The 12,469-nt window shown below is 52.5% G+C and overlaps 1 protein-coding gene across 1 annotated transcript; it reads right to left on the reverse strand.

Annotated features, from left to right (window-relative positions):
- Positions 1-1,538: 1,538 nt before the first annotated feature.
- Positions 1,539-11,669, reverse strand: Ushbp1 (USH1 protein network component harmonin binding protein 1). The gene is made up of 13 exons (XM_027394818.2): positions 11,300-11,669; positions 10,922-11,049; positions 10,702-10,823; positions 10,059-10,473; positions 8,520-8,645; positions 7,150-7,283; positions 6,869-7,009; positions 6,383-6,547; positions 5,168-5,417; positions 3,785-4,012; positions 2,381-2,466; positions 2,118-2,240; positions 1,539-1,976 (listed from the first exon to the last, which is right to left on the reverse strand). The coding sequence occupies exons 2-13, from the start codon at positions 10,973-10,975 to the stop codon at positions 1,799-1,801; spliced, it is 2,022 nt and encodes a 673-aa protein (XP_027250619.1). The 5' UTR covers positions 10,976-11,049; positions 11,300-11,669; the 3' UTR covers positions 1,539-1,798.
- Between the last annotated feature and the right edge of the window lie 800 nt (positions 11,670-12,469).

Genomic DNA, 12,469 nt, shown 5'->3' on the forward strand with positions numbered 1-12,469 from the left:
TCCCTCTCCCCTGTCCTCATGCTCCCAATTACCTCAGGAGATCCTACCCCTTCCCATTCTTCGGGGTGCATGCATTTTTCTCTTAGAGTCCTTCTTGTTTCCTAGTTCCTTTGGTGAAGAGGATTGTAGGCTGGTAATCCTTTGCTCTATGTCTAAAAATCATATATGAGTGAGTACATACCATGTTTATCTTTTTGTGACTGGGTTACCTCATTCAGGATGGTTTCTTCTAGATCCATCCATTTGCCTGCAAATTTCAAGATTCCACTGCTTTTTTCTGCTGAGTAGTACTCCATTGTATAAATGTACCAGATTTTCTCTATCCATTCTTCAGTTGGGGGGGGCATCTAGGTTGCTTCCAGGTTCTGGCTATTACAAACAATGCTGTTATGAACATAAGTTGAACATATGTCCTTGTTGTATGAATGTGCATCCTTTGGGTATATGCCTAGGAGTGGAATTGCTGGATCTTGAGGTAGACTGATTCCCATTTTCCTGAGAAACCACCATACAGATTCCCAAAGTGGTCTTACAAGTTTGCACTCCCACAAGCAGTGGAGGAGGTTCCTTTTTCTCCACATCCTCTCCAGCATAAGCTGTCATTGGTGTTTTTTATTTTAGCCATTCTGGCCGGTGTAAGATGATATCTCAGAGTTGTTTTGAGTTGCATTTCCCTGATGGCTGAGGATGTTGCATACTCTCCACCTTTATGTGGGTTCTGGGAACTGAACTCAAATTGTCACACTTAGCAGCACCTTTACCCAATAAGCTGCCTCTCTGGCCCCATTTTTAGTTTTATTTGCTTATTTATTCATTTATAAAGTTTTTTGTTTGTTTTAAATTTAGATGTATGTATGTGTGGTTTGCTTGAATTTGTGTCTGTGTACCATGTGTGTGCCTGATGCCCACAGAGGCCAGAAAGGGGGTTGGATTCCCTGGAACTAAAGTTACAGACAGTTGTGAGCCACCATGTGGTGCTGGGAATGGAGCCCATGTCAGGTTCTGGGCTAGAGCAGCAGGTGCTCTTAAACACTTTGCCATCTCTCCAGCCCCTCATTTATTCATTTTTGAGATACTGTCTCATGTAGTCCAGGTTGGCTTTAAATTCACTAGGTAGTCAAGGATAGCTGAACCCTGAGTGCTGGCATTGGAGGTAGGCACAGACTTCCTGTGTGCAGTACTGGGGATGGGACTCGGGGCCTTGCATATGATAGGCAGGCCTCTTCCCACTTGGCCCCAGCTTCTGTGCTCTGCAGAAGCCCTGCCATGCTTGCTGAGGGCTGCAGACGGAACCCAGGCCTCCTTAGCACAGGCCGGTGGGCTGGGCAGGCAGAAACAGCACATAACATACTGCTGAGCAACCGCTCTGCCCTTTTCCCAAAGCAGTCTGGGATCCCCCTCCCCAGTACTCCTGGGGGAACAGGCTGCCATCCACACCTCCAACCTGAACCCTTCCCACTCCATCCCCTTTTAGGAAGATACTCCGAGCCAAACTCAGCACCTCCTCAGGAGGTGGTCCGGACACAAGGGACAAAGGATAGAACACTATTTTGTTTAATTACGAGTGTGTGAGTGGGGGGATGTATGTGTGCATTGCTGCAGAGACTGTAGAGACCAGAAGAGGGCGGCAGATCCTCCTAGCTGGGGTTACTGACACTGTGGCTGTTGAGGCTGGGAGCTGAACCCAGGTCTTCTGCAAGAGCAACACTGGCTCTTAACCGCTGGAGCCATCTCTCCAGCCCAGGACAGGATACTCATGAGACGTCTGCCACCCGTGTGTGTAAGCTTGGTTTGGGTCCTACAGGAAGGTCTGGCCAGGCTGGGGAGCCCCGGGGATCCCCAGGGCTCTGGCTGTGGCTGCCAACACCGAGAGCTCCTCTGCCTGCTGGGCCTGCATCCGAGCCACCTGCTGCTCCAACATCCGGCGTTGCTCTTCCTGCTTCCGGTGGGCTCCTCTGAAGGCCAAGAGTAGGGAGCTGCAAGGGGGAGGGGAGATTCCTGGCTGAGGTGTCAGAACTGAAGTCAGCAGCTGTGGGCTTGCCCTTCGCCCCTCTTAGAAGCGGGAGACCGAGCCCAGGCTGAGAGCCAGGGATGCTTCCGGGAGGCCCGAGGCGCACCTGTGAGCCTTGCACAGCTCTTTGTTCAGCTCTGCGCTCTGAGCACGTCTGATTCGGCCCTTCTGAGCCATCTGTTCCAGCTGCCGCCGCAGTGACTGCAGCTGTGCTCGCAGGTCCACCGTTCTGCAAGGGGCGAGAGACCACCCCAGCTACCTCAACCCTCTCCCTCCTGCCAGCACACCTGCAGATGGCCGCACCCCCGGTCTGCTGTCTGCAGCGCTCCCAGCCAGCCAGCCACCCCAGCCGGGGATGCCGACACACACCGGGCCAGGGACGCCGACAGCTCCTGGGATAAGGTCTCAGAGTCCCACGTTCTGCCCATGTGGCCACCAGGGAGGACAGGGGGACCCTAAGGGAGGCGGTAGGAGAGAAGAGACAGGTGTGAGCAGTGTTCAGCTGCGTTGTCCTAGCTGCTCTGTAAATCAGGCTGGCCTCGAACTCACAGAGATCTACGTGTCTTTGCCTCCCAAGAGCTGGGATTAAAGATGTGTGCCATCACACCTGGCCAGATTTATTTTTTTATTATTACAGTATTTAATAGCCACAGTGTACTTGTGGAGGTCAGAAGATAACTTGTGGGTGTTGGTTCTCGTCCTAGTATGTGGACCCGAGGCTAAAGAATGGGACACACGCCTGCGTCTCCCTGAGGTCTGGGGTCTCCCCCTTTCTGAGGTCTGGGGGGTTTCCCCCTTTCTGAGGTCTGGGGTTCTCCCTCTTTCTGAGGTCTGGGGAGTCTCCCCCTTTCTGAGGTCTGGGGAGTCTCCCCCTTTCTGAGGTCTGGGGAGTCTCCCCCTTTCTGAGGTCTGGGGTTCTCCCTCTTTCTGAGGTCTGGGGAGTCTCCCCCTTTCTGCGGTCTGGGGTTCTCCCCCTTTCTGAGGTCTGGGGATCTCCCCCTTTTCCAAGGAGGCCTGAAGTAGGCCCCACTGTTTTCTTTTTCCTTCGGGTGCCGGAGGAACCTCACTGTGCTTTAAGCGTGACTGGGCTTCCTCATTAGTTAAAGCCTCCTCCGCCACAGGCCGACCCCACAGCACTGTCTCCTCCATGCCTTCCTCCCCTTCAGGGGGCTGAGAGTTGAAGTTTGCCTGTCCTTGAGTTTTCCTTTCAAATTCTAAAAAATTGAGCTTCTGTTGGCTACAGAATTATTGTAGCCAACAGAATTATTTAACTAATGAGGCTAAGAACCCCCAAAGGGACCCTGCCCAGCCCTGTTGAGGCACCCCAGGATTTCCAGTAACCTTTCTCTCCTGATTTCATATATACATATACATATACATATACATATACATATACATATACATATACATATACATATACATATATATATATATATATATATATATATATATATATATATATATTCTTTTTTCCGTGCATGGGTGTTTGCAAGCCTAAGTCTGTGCACCATGTGCATGCACACAGTCCGAACAGTGCGTGGGACCCTCTAGCGCTAGAGTTCCAGGTGGTGGTGAACACCGTGTGGGAGGTGGGGATCGAGCCTGGGTCCTGGCAAAAGCAGCCATCCTTCCTGCTCCGCCCCCTTCCTCCCCACCCCCCACCCCTTTAGTTGGAGCACTGGCACCTGGGGGTTAACTGGGGTGGGCAGCAAGCGCCTTTACCACAACTTGTTCTTTGGGCGGGAGGGTGCTCAGAGGATGGCGGGCGAGTACCTGGCAGTGCTGCTGGCCCTCCTCCTCGCCCTCCTCCTCGCTGCTCGGGTCCTCGCTGCTGCCACCGCTGCTGCCGTCGCCTGCCAGGTGAGCCCGCTCCCAGCGAAGCTGCTGCAGGAGCAGCAGGTGGGCGGGGCCCTGAGCCCGCAGCGCCGCCTCCCGCAGCTCCAGCCCGCGCTTCTCCCGCCGTGCCAGCTGCAGGCGCAGCACCAGGTCCGCCAGACTGTCCTGCGGGGCCGAAAGTCAGTTCCGGGGAGGGGGGAGAAGGTGTGCCCACGGGGAACCTGCCTCATAGCCTTCCTCTTGTGAAAGCCACAGCCGGGAAATGGCCTTGTGGAAGCGGTTAGAATTTCTCAGACCTCACTTTTTTAATTTGCTGTTTGAAATTATTTTACAACAGGCGGAACGGAGCAGGCCTTAGTCCCCGCACTTGAGGCAGAGGCAGGTGGAGCTCTGTGAGTTCAAGGCCAGCCTAGAGTGCCTGTGTAAGTGGGTTTGCACACGAGTGTAGTGCTGGAAGAGGCCAGAAGAGGGCATCAGAGCCCCCGGAGCTGCAGTTGAATGGCTGTGAGCCCCGACCCTCGAGAAGAGCCTGCACTCATAACTACTGAGCTGTCTCATTTCTGCTTATACATTTCTGAGCTCCGGTGTCACTCCGGAGCCCAGTCCAAGGGCCGAGCTGTGCAGTCCCGATTCTCTCGTCTCAGTGACTCCAGGTGTATATCACCTGTCTACTTCTTTTATAGCAGGGGTGGGGGAGCAAGGGTTCTCATGTGTGCTCGGCAAGTGCTGTGCTGAAGAACCACCCTGCCCTAAGCCCCAGGAACTCATCGCCCTGGCTGAAGCCCTGCATCTCCCGTGGGAAGAGGATGTAGGAAAAGCAGCTTGAATGGCTAATTTTGGTTGTCAGCTTGATGGATCTTAAATCACCCCAACCCTGTGGACATGCCTGTGAGGGAGTATCTAAATTAGAGTAACGGGGGTGGGGAGACCTATAGTCCCTGGGCTGGGGTACTGGGTTGCATACATTTCTCTCTGCTTTCTAAATACTGGTGTAATGTGACCAGCTGCCTCAGCCTCCGACACTCACGACCTGATGACTGCCACGATGGACTGCACCTTGGAACTGTCAGACAAGTCGGAACATATCTTCCTTCCTGAAATTGTTCCTGTCAGGGATTTCTTCATAGCGATACAAAGGCAACTTATAGGATCTTATGGAGAACCCAGTCAGGAGAAGAAACTCCTATGCATTCCTCAAAACCTCAACTCCAACTCCCTTTCATATAAGAAACCAGCTGCCCATCCAAGGAAACCCTGCTTGCCTCTGGTCTCCAGTGACATCATCAAGGGTACGTTCTGACAGTGTCAGCACATTCCTACCCGAATAGCCACCAGCTTCTGCTGGATCTCAGACTTCTCTAGCCGGGGCAGGGCTGGGCCAGGCTGTATCTCCAGAATGGCCTGAACTGTTGCTTCTGTGTGGGGCATAGTGGGCCTGGGTGCCGTGGCAGGGCCAAGAGGTGGAGGGATCTTCACCAGAGCCCAGCGTTCCCGGAGACGCTGGACATAGCCATGGAGCTGAGCAGCTAGTTCCTGTGGCGTAGGCTTGTCAACACTGCTGCCCCCTGGGCTATAGGAGACAGGTGGAGACAGGTGTTATACAGCTGTTCCCAAGACACGGCCCGAGGAGCCACCACAGTCCTGTGCCAGCTGGGCAATCTTCCAGCAAGATAATATGGCAGGTGCTGGGGCTCAGTCAGTAGAGTGCTTGTTGCTCAGTCCATAGAGAGCTTGCATTCGTGAGGTACCATATATACAACCCAGCCTCAGGAGATGGAGGCAGGAGCATCACCCTCAGTTACATAGCCAGGTGGTGGAGCCTACATGCTAATCAGGCCACCAGGGGACTTTGAACTTAATTCCGTGCACACTGAGGCTGCACTGGCAGTGCAGAGACAAAACCAGAAGCTCACCAGCACTGTGATGGACAGTACCTAGAGCTGTATTGCTAACCCTGTCAAGTCCACACAGGGCTTCACCAATGCCCCGGACACTTCCTGTAGCTCTGCTTCCCACTTCCTGTTGCCATGATGGATTGACCAAAATTAATAATTTTTCTCTTCACTGATTTCCCCCCCTGCTTTAGAGGTTGAAACCAGGGTCTGTGCATCTATGCAAGGCAATTGGTACTTTGTATAAGATATGTATGTATGTATGTATATATGTATATATATATGTGTGTATACACACATATATATGTATACACACACACACACACACACACACACATATGAGGCAAGGTCTAGGCTGGCCTAGAACTTGCTATGTAGACCAGGCTGGACTTGAACTCCTCAAACTCTGCCTCCTGAGTGCTGGGATCAAAGGCATGTTGTCACCACACCTGGTGTCAGGCAAACTAAGCACCACTGAGTAACTAACACACTCCAGTCAGGCCTGGTGCCAGCCATGATGAACTCAGCACCTCCCTGGGCAGTGACAGTGACAATGACATCAAAATCCTATATGTAGCAGGCTCTGGGACATGCCCCACCCCACCCCGTGGACCACCATAGCTCTTATGCTTCCTGTAAGTACCTGGGCTGGGGTGTCTTTCCATCCATAGCTGCCTCCTTCTCCACCAGCAGCCTAGCTGCCTCCTTCTCAGCAGCCTGCAGGTCACTCTTGGGGGCTTCATCTCCAGCTCCTGAGTCAGCCATCCTCAGAGCAAGCAGCACCCCATATACCTCCTCACAATCCTCACTGTGGATGGCATTTGAGTGTTTCAACATTCAGCCCCAACCCAGTAAGTCAGGCAGATTTCTGTGAGTTCAAAGCCAGCCTGGGCTACATAGCAAGTTCCAGGCCAGCTGGCGCTACACAGTGAGACCTTGTCTCAAATAAATATATAGCAACAAACCACAAAAAGACAGCTCCCACCCTCCATAGTTTATGGGTTAGAACAAGATCTCATGGTGAGGCAGTGTGCTTTCTGAAGTCCCCATGTCCCTCTGCATAGGGCCATCCTGGGATGCAGCCCCATTTCGTCCCCAGCCACCACCATCATTGGTAGCAGACACAGACCTATATTGCAGGGCCAGGCGCAGGGCTGTGGCCTCAGCCTCCCTCTGGCCCAGCTGCATGCTGAGGCTCTCACAGCGGCCCTTGTAGCCCTGGAGCACAGCCAGCAGGAGGCGATTGAAGCACTTCAACTTCTCAATGCTCCTATCTCCAAAGGCAGGCAAGAGGGAAGATGAGTGAGGGTCCAATCAGCTAGATCCCAGTTTCTTCCCCACCCCCTCACAACCCAGTAGCGGGAAGCATGATGCCCTTAAAAGCTCAGCAGCTGTGACTCAGCCACTCACCCCTGGAGCTGCTCCATCTGATCTTCTATAAGGTGCATCTCGGGGGCTGAACGATGTTTGGAATGGCACCCAAAGATCTGGGTGCTAGAGTCACTCTGGAGGGGTTGGAGAAGAGGATGAGCCAAGGGGGAGTCCTGCCAGGAGTACATGACTTGATTTACTACCCATCATTCTTCCTTTTTGCAGGGCCCTGGAACATATTATATATCTGGGGCACCACTGCAGCTTTGGTTTGTGTTTTTGGTGTGTGTGCATGCACACGTGTGTGGGATGTATGCCTATGACACATGAATGGATGTCAAAGGACAACTTATGGGACTCAGTTCTCTGGTTCCACTCTGGGAATTCCAGGGATTGAGCACAGATCACCAGGCTTGGCAGCAGGTGCCCTTTCCAGCTGTGTTATCTCACCAATGCTTATTATTATTTTTTAATCTGGAGACAGGGTCTTGATAAATTTATTGGTCACGATCCTTCTGTCTCAGGCCCCTAAGCAGCTGGTGACTGTGGGGTGACAACCAATCTGGTGTTTTATGCTTTTTCTCTTTTATTTTTATTTCATGTGTGTGAGTGTTTTGCCTGCAAGTTTCTGTGTACACCATGTGCATGCCTGGTGGCTGTGGAGCCCTGAAGAGGGCGTCAGATCCCCTGAAACTAGAATTACTAATGATTGTGAGCTGCCATTTGGGTTCTGGGCATTAGATCTGGTCCTCTGTGAGAGCAGCTAGCACACCTAACCAACGAGCCATCTCTCCAGGCTCTGCTTAGGTTTTTTTTCACACTATGTGTTGTATTAACAGTTTCCTCTGAGATAGAAACATTCCACCTGCTCCTTAGGCAGGATGATAAACAACTCCAAACAGTTTCAGGAAGTCCCTGAAACTGAGCAGATTCACTAGGTCCCTCCCTGCCAGAGTAAGGAAAGTTCTTAAGAGACCAGCTGATTGGCTGCAAAGAAGACTAGAGACCAGACCAGCTGTGCTGAAGAGATTTAGACCAGTCACTGGAATGGCATACTCCAATTTGCAGGCTGTGCAGTGTGCTCCAGGCTTCCAGCTTTGTGAGCTGTCACCCATGCTGGGGTGGGCTTTGGTGATGCAGCTCTCTGAGTCATTTCAGCTCCTGTAGGTGACCCTTCACCCGTAATCCTGTATGTAACCACCAAGTTGGACTTTGGCTGTGTCTGTGCTTTTGTGTAACATGGGCTCCCTATATGGGATGAGTTGACGTGTATAGTGTCTCCCCAGGAAAAGTTTTGTCACACAACACTATGGGATCCCATCAAGCACAAATTGAAGCTTACCCCCATCCTCTCACACTGGAAAAGCAGAGGACATCACCACGACATGCTCTAAAGACTTCTGGCTTACCTGAGGCACCCAGGGCTCCCCTTCTGCCCCAGAACTGCTGGAGTTGCTGTTGGTATGCCCCGCTCTGAGGAGGAGGACAGCCGGGGAGGCCTCCAGCTGCCTCAGGGAATCCTCTAGCTCCAGCACCTGCAGGTGATGGGGGATCAGACTGTGGCTTCCCATACAGCAGCTCTCATCAACAGCAGGAACCCAACTCCAAGCTCTGTCCACGTGACCAGACAGGTCCCAGTTGCCACTCAACACTTACCACTCAGCATCGAACCTGAGGTGTGCAGCTACTGATGGGGGGTTTAGGATTCATTTATTTTTATTAATTTATGTGTATTAGTGTTTGGTCTGCATGTGTGTTGTGTGAGAGTGTTGGGTTGCTGGGAACTGGAATTACAGGAAGTTGTGAGCTTCTGGAAGAACAACCAGTGAATGTTCTTAACTGCTGAGCCATCTATCTCTCCAGCCCCCGCCTTTTTGACTTTTTTCCTTTTTAATTTTTAGGAGACTCAGTGTTTCCCTGGGTTTTCTGGATCTCCCCAGCTCCAGCCATCCTCCTGCCTCAGTCTCCCACCATCACACTCAGGAAGGAGAGTTTCATTTTTATGTTGGTGAGAAGAGCCTCTCCAAACTGAGTGCTGAGCACCCTAGCCCAGTCTGTCTTTACTTCTATTTTGAGACGTTTGCCTATCTTGTCTAAGCTATTGTGATCCTCCTGTCTTAGGCTCTAGAGTTCTTAGCATGACAGGCTTGTCCCACAACACCTGGGTTTAACATCACACACAATCTGCCCATTTCTGGTCACCACCACCTTACTCTTCCCCGGGCCCACTGTTATCGCCCCTCCCCCACCACCAGGGTCATGGTCCACCACCAGGCTGTTCCTTCCACGGTCAGCAGATGGCGCAAGGGAACACCTCCAGCAGGTCCAATTCCCCGCAGAACCCAGAACCCTCTGGGGCTTCGCAGTACACATAGCACAGCTGCAGTCCTGCTCAGCCTCCACATCCTGCATACTGTGGTAGTCCCTCCTTGCCTGAGAGTTTTAATATGAAAAGAGCCTCTTCCTCCCCAATTGCTTTTTAGTGGTGGTGTTTTATCACACCAATAGAAACCCTAAGACTGGATTGATTTGTGTGTGTGTGTGTGTGTGTGTGTGTGCGCGCACGTGTGTGTGTGTGTGTGTGTGTGTGTGTGTGTGTGTGTGTGTGTGTGCGCGCGCGCCAGGACCTCACACACTCTAGGCAAAGCCTCTATCACTGAGGTACTCTGAAACTTTTAAAAAACAAACAGAAAAATTGACACAGGTCTTTAACCCAGGCTGGCCTTGAACTCAGTCTACATCTGAGAATGACCTTTGTCTTGACCAAGTGGCCTCTGATTGAGATCTGTCTCTCCTCAGCTTCTGGGGTGCTGAGATCATGGGGTGCACCCTGCCTGGCTTCCTTTTGACCCTCTCTTTCACTTTGCTGTCTTCCTTGGTCACTTCTGTGGCTGTCATTCCTCCACATCAGTTTGTTGAATGAATAAATGTGTGTTTGTTCAGCTCACCTGTCTCTGCAGAATCTCCTTCTCTGCCTGGGCATCCTGCAGGGAAGCCTGAGTGCAAACCAGCTCATCCTCATGGCGGCCCAGGGCCAGCCGCAGCCAGGCGTTCCTCTCTCTGAGGCGAGCTGCCTCGTGCTGTTCAGGCCAGGCTTCTTCCTGACCATCAAAGGGCTCCAATGCCATCTGGTCTCTCTCTTCTTTTTCCAATGGCCTTGGAAAGCTTCGGGAGCGGTGGCGCCAGGCGGCCACAGTGGCCTCAAGGGAGCTCAGCCTGCTCTGCAGGGTCTCAAACACACTGGGTACTGATGTGGCACCAGAGCTGGTATCCAGAGGGGCTGCCTGCAGGGTCTGGTGGCCTTCCACCTTTGACTTCAAGGCTATGGCCCCGTGGGATCCCATGTCACAATCACCCTCAGGCCTGGAAAGACAACCCAGGAACCCCAGCCACCTGAGTCTGAGCAGGGGCTTCAGGGCTAGACCTCAAGGTCCCTGGGAAGGGTGAGCAGGCAGTGAGCTGAGGAGGAAAAGGAAGGGAAGAGAGAGATGGAGGGGGATAGAGGAGGCAATGGACACTAAGAGAGGTGGGCAGGGCAGCTTTGTGAGGGGCTCCTGCTGGAACAGGAAGTAAGCACTAAATTCGTCCTACCGTTTCCCTGGGCTCTGCAGGTCAGGACCAAGGTGCTCCTGAAGTAACTCAGGTTTGGACTCGAAGCTCCCATTGGTGGCCTCCACCTCCTCTGAGCTCTCAGCCACTGGGTCCAGCTCCCCCTGAAAATGACAACCCCACCACGGCAGGTTCTAGTCCAAGCAGGCCTAGGCTCCAGGATCCATGAGGTTGGGTGAAGCAGGAAGAGGGGCACACTTACAGGCTGAGGATGCCTCCCTCGGCGGCTTCGGGGCCTAGTGGCCCGGGCGCTCATTGCCTCTTTAACCCCCTGGTTACAGCCCGCTCTCAGATCTTCCCTTTGTCTCCCCGTATCATTCGGTTTTCACCCTAGGAATTTTTGGTCAACTGCACTGACAGAACATTTGGATACCTCTCCGATGGTGCCCATTGCCTGTCTATTTGCCCCAACCTCTTGCCCCCTTCTCTGGTGCTTTTCCCTCATCAGTGTCCCCCTCTCTCCCCTATGGAGGTATGGGATAGGGACCCCAAGAATCTGCTCTCCTCCCAGGACTCTCCTAGCACCAAGCTCCCTCCCCTGGGAGTGGGGGGCTCCACCCTCTCCTCTGCTCCAGGGCACCTTGGGAAAGGCCTGAGTGCCTGGGCACATCTCAGGTCATCCTGGCCACTGGCTGCTGAGGCTGTGCTGGCCAAGGCTGGCCTGGGAGGGGCTGAGAAACAGGAAGCCTCCTGCCCTGGTCACATGGAGAGTTATTGTCTTGTTTCCTTCTTCAGGATGTCAGCTTCCTCCAGAATGTGGACAGGATGGAGAATTGGGACCCTTGTGCCACTCCAGGCTAACAGCCCAGCCCAAACTTGCAGTCCCTTTCTCTGTTTCCATTTCAGGGTTTCTCAGTGTCCATCCCCAGGTTCACCAGGGCTCACTCTTACTGTAAGCTCTCTCTCTCTCTCATTCTCTCTCTCTCTCTCTCTCTGTGTGTGTGTGTGTGTATGTGTTACTCTCTCTGTCTCTGTCTCTCTCTCTGCGTTTCTCTCTCTGCCTCTCTGTCTCTGTCTCTCTCTGTGTGTGTTTCTCTCTCTCTCTCTCTCTCTCTCTCTGTGTGTGTGTTTCCTCTCTGTCTCTGTCTCTCTCTCTGCGTTTCTCTCTCTGCCTCTCTCTCTCTCTCTCTGTTTCTCTCTCTCTCTGTTTCCTCTCTGTCTCTGTCTCTCTGTCGTGTGTGTGTTTCTCTTTCTCTCTGTGTGTGTTTCCTCTCTGTCTCTGTCTCTCTGTTGTGTGTGTTTCTCTCTGTGTGTGTGTCTGTGTGTTTCCTCTCTGTCTCTGTCTCTCTGTTGTGTGTGTTTCTCTCTGTGTGTGTGTCTGTGTGTTTCCTCTCTGTCTCTGTCTCTCTGTTGTGTGTGTTTCTCTCTCTCTGTGTGTCTGTGTGTTTCCTCTCTGTCTCTGTCTCTCTGTTCTCTCTCTCTCTCTCTCTCTCTCTCTCTCTCTCTCTCTGTTTCTCTCTTTGTGTGTGTTTCTAAAATTAAAAATAACAAACCTGTAGGCGTGGGCTCCAACATTGGAATAAATTTTATTTTTCATTACTTTGTTCTATCTATTTGTGTCTGTGGTGGGTGAGCTGCAAGCACTCGTGGGATCGATCCTCTCCCTCGGTCAGGCGTGGTGGTGGCCGCACCTGCTCTCCGACCCACAACGGTTTTCTTCAAGCAGAGCACCGTCTGTTGGCGCCGGAAAGCTCCCCCGGGACAAGGAGCCTGTCCACGGTATCTGCGGGATTTTCTTTATTTTTCCTTT

This window comes from Cricetulus griseus (genome assembly GCF_003668045.3).
Source record: "Cricetulus griseus strain 17A/GY chromosome 1 unlocalized genomic scaffold, alternate assembly CriGri-PICRH-1.0 chr1_0, whole genome shotgun sequence".
Taxonomy (NCBI): domain Eukaryota; kingdom Metazoa; phylum Chordata; class Mammalia; order Rodentia; family Cricetidae; genus Cricetulus; species Cricetulus griseus.

Bases quoted from the DNA above. Each gene is read 5' to 3' on its own strand.
- Ushbp1 (XM_027394818.2), bottom strand. From the start codon at position 10,975: ATGAGCGCCCGGGCCACTAGGCCCCGAAGCCGCCGAGGGAGGCATCCT. The intron at 10,474-10,701 runs GTAGGACGAATT...TTGTCTTTCCAG, and splicing joins CTGCAGAGCCCAGGGAAACG to GCCTGAGGGTGATTGTGACA. The intron at 8,646-10,058 runs GTGAGCTGAACA...CATCACCTGCAG, and splicing joins AGGAGATTCTGCAGAGACAG to GTGCTGGAGCTAGAGGATTC.